This window comes from Hypanus sabinus, chromosome 7, assembly GCF_030144855.1.
Source record: "Hypanus sabinus isolate sHypSab1 chromosome 7, sHypSab1.hap1, whole genome shotgun sequence".
In the NCBI taxonomy this organism is placed as follows: Eukaryota; Metazoa; Chordata; class Chondrichthyes; order Myliobatiformes; family Dasyatidae; genus Hypanus; species Hypanus sabinus.
This window is the reverse complement of record NC_082712.1, coordinates 154,130,285-154,146,306: the sequence shown is the minus strand read 5'-3', so window position 1 is coordinate 154,146,306 and position 16,022 is coordinate 154,130,285. Positions and strand designations below refer to the sequence as shown.

Genomic DNA, 16,022 nt, shown 5'->3' with positions numbered 1-16,022 from the left:
AATAGTCGAAGACAATTTTACAGTTTCTTGTGTAATCACCTTACATTTTTAAGACAGCATATTAAAGCAATTTCTCTATGAGCTAATTTTGATAAGGAAATAAATGTATATTATAGAGACTTAACACTAAAGAAAAACCAAAAAAATTAAACAGCAAACTGTATTTTAAAAACTGGAGGTTAGTATACTCTACATTTTGTAGGTCTGAAATCAATGTGAAAACTAAAGTGTTGCTAAATGAATGTGTAATGAGACTTCAGTGCTTCAAAATTTAAAATATTGTGAAGTGATGAATCTAATTTTTTACTAATTCAGTTATTCTACTGAAAGGGATTTATGTCTTAAAAATATGAAGCTGAGTTTGCTCCTTTTCAGCAGCATCTGCTGGATTTTTCAATTTTTATACAAGATTTTTAGAAAAGTACAAAATAAATGAAAATATCTTCAGTCATTAAGAAATAGTTTATTGTTCACCTGCACACGTTCCCATTTTTCCCACAAGGATTTTAAACTGCATTTTCTTGACTTGATCACACATAAAAAACATTCTGAGAACCATTTTATACATTACCGTCTGAAATATACAATCAATACAACAGTCATTTGTTTTAATACAATTTATTTTCCTTCCAGGAATTATATTCAAGGTGTGATGGTTATAATACTCTTTTTTTAAAGCTTTGTTCCACAGCTCATTTTATTTTCCATCAACTAAATTTGCACAAATGAACCCACCCCACCCCTGAATGAAACTAGATGTGTGCCAATTTAAAACGGTCTGAAGCAGAAATTAGATATTTTTTTAACTAATGGTTACCATTATGGAGAGCGCCTCTGCATTTTCGTTAATAAATGACACTGGATTGTGTGAAGGACATGTTTTGCTGGTCCAAACTCTGGTTGGAGTTTTAAGGTAGATTCATACCACTGCATTGCTTTGTCATACTCTTCCTGTGAACCAGACAAACAATTTGTAACAACCTGAGAGCATGAATAATCACTTTATATTATCAAAGAGCTTTCCAAGTGTTACCCTGATTATATCCCTCCGCTAATTTAGTAAATTAGTTTGCTTCAGCTCTTACCATCTTTTCACCAAGGATGCGTGACCATTTTAGACCAACTTTTACCAAATCTGCCTTCAGGATCACTCCACAAGTTCTGGACAGTACAGTCTCCTTGTTTCATCTTGCTCTCATCTTAACTACTTTTGGAATTCTTATTAGGTGTAAGTATTTGCTGTTTTAATCTGGATCCCAGCTAGTTCTTAATTTTCATTAGAATATGTAGAACAATCCTTCGTCCAATTACAAACAGAACATCCTGTGTTATTAGATTCTTTAGATTGTGGTGCTTGTTCCCTCTCTTTCTCCAAACCTTTGAACTTAATTTACTGCACTTTATTTCCAGTATGTATTCATCTCATCCTATGTACCATTTATACATCTACAAATGGTACATCTAACTATAACCTCTCTGGATGCATCTTGCTTTATTGCTGATGACTGGGCTTTCTTCTATTCTAAGCATTACAACAAATATACTCTTTCGTGCTCATCTCATCCAGTGTAATACATTCCCTTAACAGAAAAGGGTGTTTCTTCATATTGCAGAGACAATTGAGGTGAGTACTTTGTGAATATTTGTGTTCCCACTAAAAATATTAACCATAACTGGATGCAGTTCATTGGAGCAAGTCTGCCCCTCAGTTCTCCTTTGGTCTCTACACTGTCCCCACAAGGTTCAAAGGAATAAGGATTACATCTTGGGTAATTTATAAACACAAGAAATTCTATAGATGCTAGAAATCCAAAACAACACAATCAAAATGAGTTCCTGCAGCATTTTGTGTGTGTTGCCTTGGGTAATTTGGCTTCCGTAATAACTAATTTTCCTATGTAGTTCAATATATTCATAAATAATGGATGTCTATCACTGTCTGATATTTGAAACCTGTAAGGAAACCAAACAGTGACAACTCTTCCATATTGCTTTCAAAAGTTCCAGCCGTATCCATATTGGTGACATAAATTATAGGGTACATTTCATCTAGGTATCACATGCATGGGCAGAAACATCTAATCTACTTTGTTCTTTATACTGCATTGGGAAACCTGAAGAATAAGCTCAGTACAGAGCTTAATCAAGTTTCTAAATGCAAGATAAAGAAAAATGTGGATTAGATGCATAGAGGCAAATCAATTACATCCAAAAATATTCCACATCATTTCTTCAAACATTTGTGTGCTTTGAAATAGCCAATGCATTTCAAGACAATGCATGGTTGCATTTTCTTGAATACACCTGGATGAAATCAACATAATTAGGAAATCAGCCACATCAACAGAACATGAAAAATGTACCAACAAATGTTGTCACTTACCATTCCTACATAGACATTAGCCAGGGTAAAGTGATTGACAACAAAATGTGGTGCGATTTCCACTGCCATAGAAGCAACAACAAGAGCATCGTCCCACAGTTTTGCATTGTGAAAAATGTTTGCCAAGCTTATGAGAGGTACATCCTGCTCAAATAAAAAAACAATACATTTAAAAGGATCAACACAGCTCTATTTATATACTACCTTTCATGTCAATTTCAGACTAACCCAGCACGGTGAAACATTCAAGTACAGTAACCATATTAATGCAAGAACAGAAACTGTGAGGTTTAAGGTCAGGTTACTTCTTCACAATTGGGATCACCAAGTAATCTGCAAACTTTAAGGAGGCAGGTTCAAAAAATAACGTACTAAAATTTAGTAATGCTGATTAAAAACTAAAGATGCTTCATTTAGCTAATTATAGAACCATGAATAAAGAAATAACAATAGTTTCATTTCATATATATATTACGTAATTCTATTGCTTGACACAATTAAAGGCTTTCTATTAACATTTTAGAATGGCATCAGCTTCTCCTTGCCACATCTCCTCCTCCTCTCACTTTTTAAAGCTTAGTGACATAGTGATAAGCAACTAGGTGTGATGGTCTTTTGGGTGCAACAGTGGCATTACAGAATTCGAAAAGCTTTATATGTTGATGAAAACCATTTTGGTCATCAAAAATGTCCAGGCCTTTGGAGCTTACAGTTTACATTTGCCAAAACCACATGCAGATTAGGCAGTAACATAAGCAACATCTCACCACTGCATCCAGCTACTCCCAGACTCTTCCTCCTGTGCCAACTCTACTATATAAAAGACTAAGGAATCCTTGCCATATGACAACAGTCTCCTCAAAATGTTAAACTTCCTGAAGCACTGATCATTCTTCCCCCTTCCCCCAGATTCATTATTTGCATCTTAAATCCTGGTTTATTTAGTAAATTATAAACACAAGATATTCTGCAGATGCTGGAATTCAGGAGTTATGTTCACAAAATGCTGGAGGAATTCAGCAAGTCAGGCAGCATCTGTGGGGGAAGGGAATAAACAGTCAATGATTCAGTATGAAGTATCGACTGTTTATTCTCTTCCATAGTCCCTCCAGCATTTTGTGTGTTTTGTAAATTGGTTTATTATTGTCACATGTGCATTGAGGCAGTATAAGGCAAGTATGAGCAAGTATTTACTGTACACAACAGCAATAGTGTTTATGCTCTGTCTAAGCCTTCTCATCCTCCTGTTCGGTTATTCCAATGAACAAGTTCCTTTCTTCATTGTGCTTCCTTTTGTAAGCATCTATGCAGTCTGCCTCAATCACAGTCTATGAACATGAATTCTGTAACTTCAAGTACTATTTGAAGAAGCCTCTTCTGAATTCCTATTGAAATTATTAGCAACAATCATAGTACCCCAAATCCCTCCCTACAATTCCCCTTACACTCATCAATTCAAATCTTGAAGACCATCAGACCACCCTTTAGTTTTTCCTTTTCCAGAAAATGAAGAACAAGACAATTCAATTATTTTTAATGATGTTTGTATTTTAACAATCCTCTTTTTAGACCACTGGTCTCCTCTGGACTCATCTTGACTCTTAACAACCTTCTCCCACCTAACATCCCATGTCTTTTCACCACTTTATAGGGCCTCTTTAGTTCTCATTTCATTTGATTCCATGCCTCCTCTTACATTACAGCCAATTCTATTGTCTTCAGGAATACAGCCTGTCATAAAAGATCCATTGTCGACGTTCATTATTAGGATCAGTGCTGAAGCTGAGGCTGACAAAGCAACACCAGTAGAGACAGAGGATTCTTCAGGTCTATAAATATGGTCTATGACGTACTTGTAAAAGCTGGCCCCTGATTAAATCCCACCCGCAAGCAGCAAGCTGTCTTTCCCATTTCTCCAGGCCTGGGGCCAAGAATGTAAAACAATTTGAAGGTAACTCAGTTGGCTCTGCACACAATAAATCATGTGACCCATGCTGCACAACTGCAAATGAGAAATAATTTGTCAGGATTTTTGCTGACTGGAATAATGTAGCTGGTAGACAGACTTTTGTTTTCTAGGATGTGCCTTGTGCATCAGTGATTTGATTGAGTCCACCTTAATAAGAGTGTAGCTTTGCCCTTTTTTATTGGCAAGAAATATGACACAAATTCAGAATTACAAACTTCCGTTGGCTCCTCTAAATGGAGAGTCAATGTATGCTCTAGTTCCACTCTTAAGCAGTGGGGTTGCATTACCTAATTTGTGACAACATTTTATTTTCAATTTTCTTATAACTCTAACAATTAGATTAACCTAAATACTCACCTCCACCCTCACAATTTCTCTGTCAAAGAGAAAAGTCCTTTCTCTTTGGTAAGGCACTCCTGCTTTTTCTGTAAACCTCTGCATATTTTTATGTATTTCTCTCACTCCTTTTTGAAAGGTAATTGCATCTGCTCCCAACAATCTTTCAGTCAGTCTAATGAGGATTATTTTTCATATAATCTCCTTGCACTCACATTAAATCAGCATTCTTTAGTTTATACTGTCTCTCCTCAGTCCTCCTCCCAAAATGATTTTAATAAGTCCAATGTCTTGGCTGGCCCAGGAATCTGTTGGTATTCTCATAATAAATTTTTGAGCTTTTTGTCACCCATAAAGTTTAAATTATTTTTCCACATTCATAAATCCTGGCCACAAAGATGACTGCGGTCTTGGGAGAAGCAAACAAATTCTCAAAGAACTCTAATGGGTTTTACTACTGGGTTGATTAATGACAAAAATTGAAGAAACAGAAGGCAAATTCAGTCATGGAGATATGTTTGGTTCACTTGTTACTTAACATAAGGCAGAAATTAACAAAGTAAACTAACGGATATTAAAAGGTGTCTGTCACACCAGGTCATGGTGAAGTTATACCTGGAATAATGTGTATTGTTCAACATGATGCGACACATGGGGTCATTACAGAATACAGAGAACGTTAATTAGGATTATTAATGATATTAAGGATGGTCCCAATAAAGGAACTGGGTAAAGTTTTCTACTCCTGCTTTTGTTTCTTTATCAAAAAATAAACAGATGCAACAGAGAAGATAAAACTTTTGTCAGATACTTGGCATGATACAGAAATAAAAACACAGTTACATGATAAGCATGGGTGAGGGATGAAATGGGACAAGGTTGAGTATCGTGAAAAAAATAGGACACATCTGCCACATTAAGATGAGCACAATAACGCAGAAGGATTGTAAGGAAGGCCAAAAATTAAATTCCACAACAGGTTGGAATTGCACTGTGTTTGGTGCACAGCTCATGCACTGTGAAGGTAATTACTAGATTTGGAATTGTGCTCCTCAGCTTCCGCACCCTTTGCAAACAAATCCTAAGCAAATTTTATTTTTATTCAAGTGAAAGGAAAACAACGTCTCAATACTGCAGCTTGTACTCATGCATTTCCCACCACAGACACCCACTGATGTGTAGTGGGCAAACCAGCATTATAAAGGTTTGTGTCAAGTCTGCACAAAATGCAGCAAGAGTGAAATCAAGTACATCTGTAAACATACCTGACAGATTTTCTAATTTCACTGCAAATGCACTGGCTTAGCAGCAATCCTATGTATGTATTGGACCGTTGTAAAAACATTTATTCATAAAAGGATCATCTGTCTCACTGACCCAGGTTACATTAACCTCAAATTAAAGCTTGACCTTTTTCATTAGATCATGCTACAAGCCAATTCTCACCTTCATGTGGTAAGGAGCGAAATGTAGTGCTTGACGTAGACAATCAATAGCTTTTTTCCCTTGACCTTTAACCCTCCAATAGAGTGCTGCCATACTTGTAATTACCCAGGATGTTTGATTCTGTTAAAATGATCAAAAAAATTAATTGACATAACATGAAAAGTTTTACATTCTAGTAATGTTCATTTTCACAGAAAACATTATTTTTCATTAGATTTCGTCCCTATTAACAATATTTATATTTCTATGCTAAGTTCAGATTGAACTGCATATCACTGGCTTAACAAGAATATTCACAGCTGTTAACAAAGCATGCATACAAGGAGTGTAAGCTAGTATAACCTTGTAATGGGTCACAAAGAGATCTGCAAGAATGGACATGATGATTTGCTCTTAAGCTTTCATCTTACAGAACTTCGGTGGCAAGAAGTTTTGGATCTCCTATCACAAATGACTCTGTTATAAGCTGTAGATTCTAACCCATGTTCCATTTTATTTTATGGTTCAATATATACACAGGCAGGTTAAATCAATCACTACTTTGTAGACAGAAATAAAAAAAACCTTCCTTTTTGGCAATAGTTAGAGAATGCAATGATCTGTTACCATGGAGTGCTGAATAGCAGTAAAAATCAGTAATTTATTTCTGTACAATACATCTTGATTTTCCTACACTAAATTCCATATTTAACAAGCATCTTAAGTTGTTTCCATGATCAATTCATAAGATATATAACTGCAACTGACATTTGAATGTGCCACTTTGACTTTTAGAACTATAGCCCACATAAAATTATAACCAGCAACTCACTTTTTCTAATTCTTTGGCTATTCGTGTTCCAACCTGCTCAAAAGGTTGAGGCGGATACTTTCCTTTGCCCAGGTTTTGTAAAGCCTATTGGGACGCAAACAATTTAAATTAATGCTAACAGTTTAAATTAATGTAAAATAGCACTTTCTCTCAATACACATTTTCTACTTTTGTTAAGTTCATGTCCTGTGATTGGTAATCCTGTTGATGAAAAAGAGGTTCCTAAAATCTCTTAAATTTCCCATGTCTTCTATACTTGAAATTATCTAGACTTTACAAAACAATCTAAAATTTTAACCATATTTAAGATATGAATACTAAAATTGTAAATGAAGGTCAAGCCTGAAGGGAAAATAGTACATTTACTATACTTGCTATACTTATAATATCTATTCTGGTTAATTGCGACCTTGGTTAATTGGGCAGTCACTTATTTGAAACAACTCTTGTAGAACAAAAGCAAGCGGGATTCCGCTCCTTTACTTCAGACACTATGCTACTTAATTTGGACAGGAAACTGTTGCCAAACAGTTTTTAACTAGTGTCAGTGGCTGCAGGGCTGTTAGACACTATACCATGCTGAGATCGAACAGTTTTTAAATAGCATCACCTGCGTGTGTTTTTGTTCAAAAAACAAAAAGTTCTGGTGAGTAGTAAGCAGCAAGACTATTCAGAACTGTTTTGCTTACTATGGTTTCAAGCATTCAGGCTTGGAGATGTCAGAAACAGCCAGGAGTGAAAAGAAATAGCGAAACGATTTCACCACTTCAAAAAAATTAGAAACTACAAAGAATTCAAAAGTGTCAACAATCATCTTGAATGTTACAATGAAAATGAAAATTTGGAGTACGTAATTGATGAAAGCATTGTTTGAAGGCAGTTCATTACCTGTACTAGGTGTCTGCACTGACTTTGCTCATTTACAGTCAAACAAAAGAACACGGCAACATTCACTGTATGAATTCCCCTGTTGATAACTATTAGGAACTAATACAACTTTATAGTACTGAAGTCATTTTGGTAATGTTCTACTGTGGTCTGTATTTTATTTAAATACATAATTTGTTACTCAGTTAAATGTAGTTTGTTTTTTGTTTATTGTCTTTTTAACTATTTCCATGAAACTTCAGCTAACTGGCTACTTAATTGGCTCAAAATCTACTGGCCCCAATGTGATCCAATTAACTGGAATCCCCTGTATTAAATTTCATGTTAAGTGACAAATTTTAATGACTAAATAATTACCTTAATATAACCTGTACAACTGCAATACAGTCCATGGTAGAAACAACTTCATTAAGTATTAAATCTCATACTCCCTCTATCATTGTACCTAAAGTATCCAAACAACTAGCACTTCACACAAGTCATCTATGCAGAGATTTCAAAACATCTGCAAAATGTGTTTCCAAGCTCCTGTTTTACTCGTGCATAGATCTGCCCAGTTTAAAACTTTTAAATCAGACAAAAATGCAAACTTTAAACAAGGCCGAGCAGAATAATACATTGAAAGAAACATTTTATTGACTGTCAACATCCCCTGAATCCAAACATCTACATTTCTAAATGATTTCTACATTTGAATTAATTTTGTTAACCCACAATACAAGGTACTTGCCGTTGTGGTTAGATGTTAGATTGAATTACCCTGGCCTAAGTACACTGCCCAGACTTGATGCATGCAGTACTTGTCCACATGGATTAACTCTTTCCAGATGTGGAATACGTCAAGCTAACCCATCACACCCAAAAAGGATCTGAGCTGTGGGCAGCCTCTGAAAGCATATCCTGTGGCCACTTTACTGGAATGTATTGATACTCTTTGTCAGATCACAACTGCCTTGTGTTTCTGAACAAACTTTAAATCCCTAATGGTTAGAGATGTTTAAGATTTCTTAGAGATACAAATTTATTAATAAATGTTATGTATTAAAATACCCCTTTGGCAGACTGTTGGGATCAAGGATAATTTGCTTTCATTATGGTTCTTCAGGTCTGAGATGCCAATGAAATAAATGCAAATAACTCCAGCACCTGCATTCTTCCTTATGGAATAAAAGCTGATAGGCTGAATGTATCATCACCCTCACCTGAATCCACCTATCTACCTCTTCCCTCCATCTTTTTCTACAGGCTATCTCTCCTCTTTCCTTCCAGTAGGGATGAAGAATCTCAACCCAAAATGTAGACTATTGATTTCCCTCCTGCCTGACCCACTGAGTTCCTCCGACTTCTTTGTGTGAGGCTGGATGCCAAGTATGGTCAGTCATCTCCAGCAGGAGAGTGTTCTGTTGTCCAGTGCCACTGCGGAAAGTGAAATGTCAGTTCCGTATTTCTACAGGGAAGCCCAAGCCACACTGGAGACAAAGTGGTTGAAAGACAGGTTCTGTGCAGAGCCAGTTCTTGGCGAGCACTATTTGCAGCACTGGAAATTGGCCACATTATGCTCTTTGCAGTATAGAATGAGAGTAAGTCTCTCATTACTCTCTGTAGTGTAATGTCATAGCTGATTAACACAGCACTTGAAAACCATTGTTAATTCAATACTTTTAATAAAATCAGGAAGAAAGTGCATTTTGAGAGCTTCAAGACAGAACCTGCTCCTGCAATTCAGCATACCTCCTTCAGCTGCTTTTCTCCAGTATAATGTATACTGAGTCGACTTGCCACACCATATAAATGATCCAAGGTGTGCATGCTGGCATGGAGGTTAGCATTACAAACTGGTTCCACAGCTGGCTCTTGCAGGGATGTGGCAAAGTCAATATGTTCTGTAATGCTAAGAAGAAATTTTTTTTTAAAACATATTTTAAAAAACAACCAAATCAATGGAATTTGTTTTTGTGCTGCATAATGCTTCTTCAATAGTGTGGTGAAATGTAGCAAATTGTAAAGCATCACTGCTATATTAGTTCTGTACCAAAAATGTATTACGATTAGTTATTTTTTTCATTAATATCTGAACAAAGGAGGTTTCAATATTCTAGTATATCCTGTAAGCAGAACTAAGTCTGTTTACTTTTGTGTAAAAAAAGATCGGTACATCATTTTATTTTACAGCATGGAAGGAAGAAATTCTATTTAGTCTTAATTATATCCACTCTTTTGCTCTCTCCCTACCATTAATTTCCTTCTAATATTTGACTTTTTAAAGTTTCCCATTGCATTTATATTCACCACCTTAATCTGCAGTTCATTCCAAGTTTTAACCACTTGTTGCATAAAATTGAGACAAAGTGGCCCGAAGTTTCTTCTAAAATCTCTGTCCACTGGTCATTGTCAATTGTTCCTTTTAGTTTAATCCCTCTCAAAATCTTACATGATTTTCAAAATTTTAATCAAAATATTTCCATCTTGAGAATAACCACCCAAATTCTCCTGTAGATCTACAACCTTTGAACCCTAGAACAATTTTAGTCAATCTGTACTGTTACTTCTCTTCTTGACTTTTCTAAATTGTGGTACTCCGATTAACATCCAATACTTCAGGCATAGCTGTAATGGTATATGGCTCTATCATAACCTAAGCTTTTGTAGTCTATGTCTCTATTCATAAGAGGATGCAATAATTTGCATTGGTCTACATCAATAAAATCTTTAATGATTATAAAAAGACTCAATTTACTAGCATCTTTTGTAGGTAAGGTTAATAATTTTATCTTAATGCTTATTTTCCACATCCTCTCTCTTAACATCTAAAGTTTAGGATACATAAAAGTGGATCAAATACTTTATTTATAACTAAACTACTAAGAGAGTTAAAAAGCATACATTAGAAATGAACAAATTTTACCTCCTTCACAACAAAAATTACATAGCTGTGCATCCTGCTAATGCGTTGTGCTACAGATTTGAGTAATTCAGCATGGATGAGTTGGGCTGAAGGGCTTATTACTGTGATGTCATTTTATATAAAGTGGCTTAGTACCAGACAACAAGACTAAGTCAATGGCAAATTTCCATATTCTTAATTTTAAAAGTTACAGTAGTTGTGTCAATATAGAAATTAATTGGGAGGCAACAATGTTGCGCAGTATATTAGATAGAAGAGGTAAGTACTTTTTAAAAATCAAGTAACACAATCGGGTTTGAACAGCAAAGGTATGTTAAATACATCTCATCAGGATTTTCTCACTACCTCCAAAATTAACCAGTTTTCATACAAAGATAAAACATCGTAATTTATTATTATAGTGTTTTTTTTTAATTTACATCTGAATTATCCACCTCAGATGCATTGGTCAACAAACTAACTTCAGCTTGCATAAAAAGTGAAATTTAAAGTGAAAAAAAAACTGTAATAGCTGCTTACAGAAAATACAAATACAAATAAATGCTTATTCACAGTTTAATGAATTATCTATCACTTTATTTTATTTTAGTTATTTTGGATAAGGTAACAGCCATTGATAAACTAGGACTGAAAATAGGCCTTGGTATTTAAAGCCTATCAGCCCAAGTTGAGTTGTTAAAAGGTGGTGGATTGAAAATATTAATCCTTTGTTCAAGAAAAGCAATAGAGATACTCCTGTGAATTATAGACCAGTGAGTCTTACATCATTTGTGAGCAAAGTATTGAAGAGTAATTTTAGAAACAGTGTTTATGAGCATTTGGAGAAACATAGTCTGATTAGAGATAGTCAGCATGGCTTCGTGAGGGGCTGGCTGTGCTTTACTGACCTGATTTTTGAGGAAGTGGCAAAACAAATGAAGGTAGAATGGTGAATGTAGTGTATATATATTTTAGTAAGGTGTTCAACGAGGTTCCCCATTGTAGGTTCATTCAGAAAGTCCGGAGGCATGGGATTCAATGAAACCTGGCTGCACAGATCAGTCCTGACGAAGGGTCTCGGCCCGAAAAGTCGACAGTGCTTCTCCCGATAGATGCTGCCTGGCCTGCTGTGTTCCACCAGCATTTTGTGTGTGTTGTTGGCATAGATTTAAAATCGGCTTGCCCACTGAAGGAAGAGGGTTATAGTAAATAGAGCATATTTTTCCCCAGAGATCGGTCACCAGTGCTGTTCGACAGGGATCTGTTCTGGGACTACTGCTCTCAGTGATTTTTATAAATGACTTGGGTGAGGAAATGGAAGGATGGGTTAGTTATTTTAGAAGACACAAAGGTTGGTTGTTTCGTAGATTGTGTAGAAGGCTGTCATAGGTTACAAAGAGACATTGATAGGATGCAGAGCTCGGCTGAGAAATGGCGGAGAATGTTCAATCTGGAATATGAAGTGATTCATCTTGGATGATCAAACAAAGCAGGATACAGGTTAATGGTAGGACTCGGAAGTATTGAGAAACAGAGGGATCTTGGGGTTCTCATCCACAGATCCCTCAAAGTTACAGCACAAATTGATGGAGTGGCTTATGAAGGTATTGATGTGTTGGCCTTCAACAGTTGGGTAGATTGAGTTCAAGAACCTTGGGGTAGTATTGCAATTTAGAGTATTGTATTCAGTTCTGGTCACTTCAATATAGGATGGTTATGTAAGTTTTAGAGAAGATCAAGGTAATTTTATTATCGAAATATGTACAAGCCCCATTTCCAGAAAAGTTGGGATATTTTCCAAAATGCAATAAAAACAAAAATCTGTGATATGCTAATTCATGTGAACCTTTATTTAACTGACAAATGTACAAAGAAAAGATTTTCAATAGTTTTACTGATCAACTTAATTATATTTTGTTAATATACACAAATTTAGAATTTGATGGCTGCAACACACTCAACAAAAGTTGGGACAGAGGCATGTTTACCATTGTGTTACATCACCTTTCCTTTTAATAACACTTTTTAATCGTTTTGGAACTGAGGATACTAATTGTAGTAATTTGCAATTGGAAATTTTGTCCATTCTTGCTTGATATAAGACTTCAGCTGCTCAACAGTCCATGGTCTCCGTTGTCTGATTCTCCTCTTCATGATGCGCCATAAATTTTCAATAGGAGATAGATCTGGACTGGCAGCAGGCCAGTCAAGCACACGCACTCTGTGTCTACAAAGCCACACTGTTGTAGCCCGTGCAGAATGTGGTCTGACATTGTCCTGTTGAAATAAGCATAGACGTTGCAGGAAGAGACGTCGCCTTGATTGCAACATATGTCTCTCTAAAATCCTAATATACACCTCAGAGTCAATGGTACCTTCACATACATGCAACTCACCCATGCCGTGGGCACTGATGCACCCCCATACCATCACAGATGCTGGTTTTTGCACCTTTCGCTGATAACAATCAGGATGGTTGTTTTCATCTTTGGCACGGAGAACTCGACGCCCGTTTTTTTCTGAAAACCAGCTGAAATATGGACTCATCTGACCACAGCACACGGTTCCAGCCTTTCGGTCCATCTGAGATGAGCTTGGGCCCAGAGATCTCACAGGCGTTTCTGCATAGAGTTGATGTATGGCTTCCTCCTTGCATAATACAGTTTCAAGTTGCATTTCTGGATGCAGCGATGGACTGTGTTAAGTGACAATGGTTTTCCAAAGTACTCCCGAGCCCTGGTGGCCATAATTATCACAGTAGCATGACGGTTTCTTAGGCAGTGCCACCTGAGGGCTCGAAGATCACGCGCATTCAACAGTAGTTTCCGACCTTGCCCTTTATGCACTGAGATGTCTCTGAATTCTCTGAATCTTTTCACAATATTATGTACTGTAGATGATGAAAAACCTAAATTCTCTGCAATCGCGTTGGGAAATGTTCCTTTTTGAACTGACTAACAATTCTCTCACGAACTTTGGCACAAAGGGGTGAGTCACGACCCATCCTTGCTTGCAAAGACTTAGCCTTTGATGGACGCTACTTTTATATCCAGACATGATACCTCACCTGCTACCAATTAGCCTGCTTAATGTGAAGTCTTCCAAACCGATGTTACTTGAATATTCTATGCACTTTTCAATCTTATTTTAACTCTGTCCCAACTTTTGTTGAGTGTGTTGCAGCCATCAAATTCTAAATTTGTGTATATTTACAAAATACAATCAAGTTGGTCAGTAAAACTATTGAAAATCTCTTCTTTGAACATTTGTCAGTTAAATAAGGGTTCAGGTGAATTAACATAGCACAGATTTTTTTTATTGCAATTTGTAAAATATCCCAACTTTTCTGGAAATGGGGTTTGTACATATATCAATAATAAAATTATTTACAGACATTTATAGAAAAATAAAGAAATTCAATAGAATTTATGAAAAATTATACATAAAGACTGACAAACACCAATGTGCAGAAACAAATTGTACAAATAATAAAAAGAGTAAATGAATAATCCTGAGAACATAAGTTGTAGAGTCATTGAAAGTGAGTGGAGTTGTGGCGGCAGCTTACTGTTGAGGTGAGTGAAATTATCTGCATTGGTTCAACACCCTGATGGTCATAGAGAAAAAGAGAGATGTTGCTGTCAAATCTGTATTGACTGGAGTCTGCAAGTCAGGAAATTGCACAGGGAGGTATCAATGCCTAGGTCTTGGAGTTGAGTTTCAAGGGGATAAGAGTGTTGAATGCTGAGTCGTTGTCAATGAAGAGCAATCTGATGTATGTATTTTCATTGTTCAAATGTTTCAGAGCAGAGTGAAGAGGCAATGAAAAGGTATCTGCTATTGACTTGTTATGACGATAGGCAAATTGGAGCAGATCCAAGTCACTCCTCAGGCAGGAGTTGATATACTTCATGACCAACTGCTCAAAGCACTTCATCGCAGTGGATTTAAGTGCTCCTGGTTGATAGCCAATGAGCTAGGCTATCAGGTTCTTTTTGGGCACTGGTAAGATTGAAGTCTTCTTGAAGCAGATGGGTACCTCAAACTGCCGAAGTGAGAGGTTGAAGATGTCAGTAAACACTCCAGCCAGTTGATCAGTACAGGTCTTCAGTACTTGGCTAGGTACATCGTCTCCATGGGTTCACCCTCTTGAAGGATGCTCTCAAGTCGGCTGAAATCGCAAGGTCATTGGGGTGTGTGGAAGTTCATGTTCTGTCAGTCAAAGCAAACATAAAAGGCATTGAGCTCATCTGGGAGCAAAATTGTGTTGTTATATGCTTGGTTTTGTTTTGTAGGAGGTGATGGTATTCAAGCTCTGCCACAGTTGTCTGAGCATCCTTCTGAGCTTCAAGTATGTTCTGGAATTACCACTTTGCATGTGAGATGGCTTTCTGGAGATCTTAACCAGATGTCTTGTATTTTCCCGGATTGCCAGTCCTGAATGCCAGCAGTCCAGACTTCAGCAATCTTTTGGTTCACCTAGGACTTCCGGTTGTGGAAGATTCTGAATAATGTTGTGGGGATACACTCGTCCATGAGTGTCTTTATAAAGTTATGACAACAGTGGTGTATTCATTCAGGTCACCTGATGAGTCCTTGAGCATGCACCAGACCACCAACTTGAAGCAATCCTGAAATGAGGTTGAAGAATAGAATGGTAGTCATTCTGGATGTAGTGAAGCTGTGGTCAAGTGTGCTAGGTCCTCTAGAACTGCAAGGAATGTACTGATGACAGCTGAGCAGAGATTTCTTCAAGCTAGCCTAATTGAAATCCCTGCCAATGATATGAAAGGCATCAGGGTTGGCTGTTTCTTGTTCATTAATTGTGGCACTCAGTACATCAAATGCTTGCTTAATGTCTGCCTTTGGTGATATGTAAACTGTGGTTAGGACCATGGAGGAGTACACTTCTGGCAAGTAAAATAGTCGGCACTTAATCATTAGATGTTCCAGGTTGGGAGAATAAGAGTGTGTCAAGACTGTTAAATCTGAGTACCATGAGGGGTTTATCATGAAGCAGGCACCTCCAGCTCTATCCTCCCCCAAATTATTTATTTATTTAGAGATCGAGTGTAGACTAGGCCCTTACGTTTTTTTGAGATGCACAATTCACAATAACCAATTAACCTGCAAACCAGTGCATCTACCTGGAGAAAACCCATGGATTCCATGGAGAGGGCACACAAAGTTCTTATAGAGGATGCTGAAATTGAACTCCAAACTGTAATGGTATTGTGCTAATTGCTACACTCCTGTGGCACTCATCTGGTAGACTGAGAATTCCATGAGCTAGAGCAGGCATGGG

The 16,022-nt window shown here is 36.8% G+C and overlaps 1 protein-coding gene across 2 annotated transcripts in view; it reads right to left on the bottom strand.

Annotated features, from left to right (window-relative positions):
- Positions 1-443: 443 nt before the first annotated feature.
- Positions 444-16,022, bottom strand: part of ttc17 (tetratricopeptide repeat domain 17) — an 83,608-nt gene continuing 68,029 nt past the window's right edge. For both annotated transcript variants that reach the window (XM_059975970.1, XM_059975971.1), the window contains 5 exons: positions 9,565-9,724; positions 6,946-7,029; positions 6,135-6,254; positions 2,384-2,527; positions 444-951 (listed from right to left, as the gene is read on the bottom strand). In XM_059975970.1, the coding sequence (XP_059831953.1) occupies positions 820-951; positions 2,384-2,527; positions 6,135-6,254; positions 6,946-7,029; positions 9,565-9,724 (640 nt within the window). In that variant the 3' untranslated portion in view covers positions 444-819. The remainder of the gene's footprint in view (positions 952-2,383; positions 2,528-6,134; positions 6,255-6,945; positions 7,030-9,564; positions 9,725-16,022) is intronic.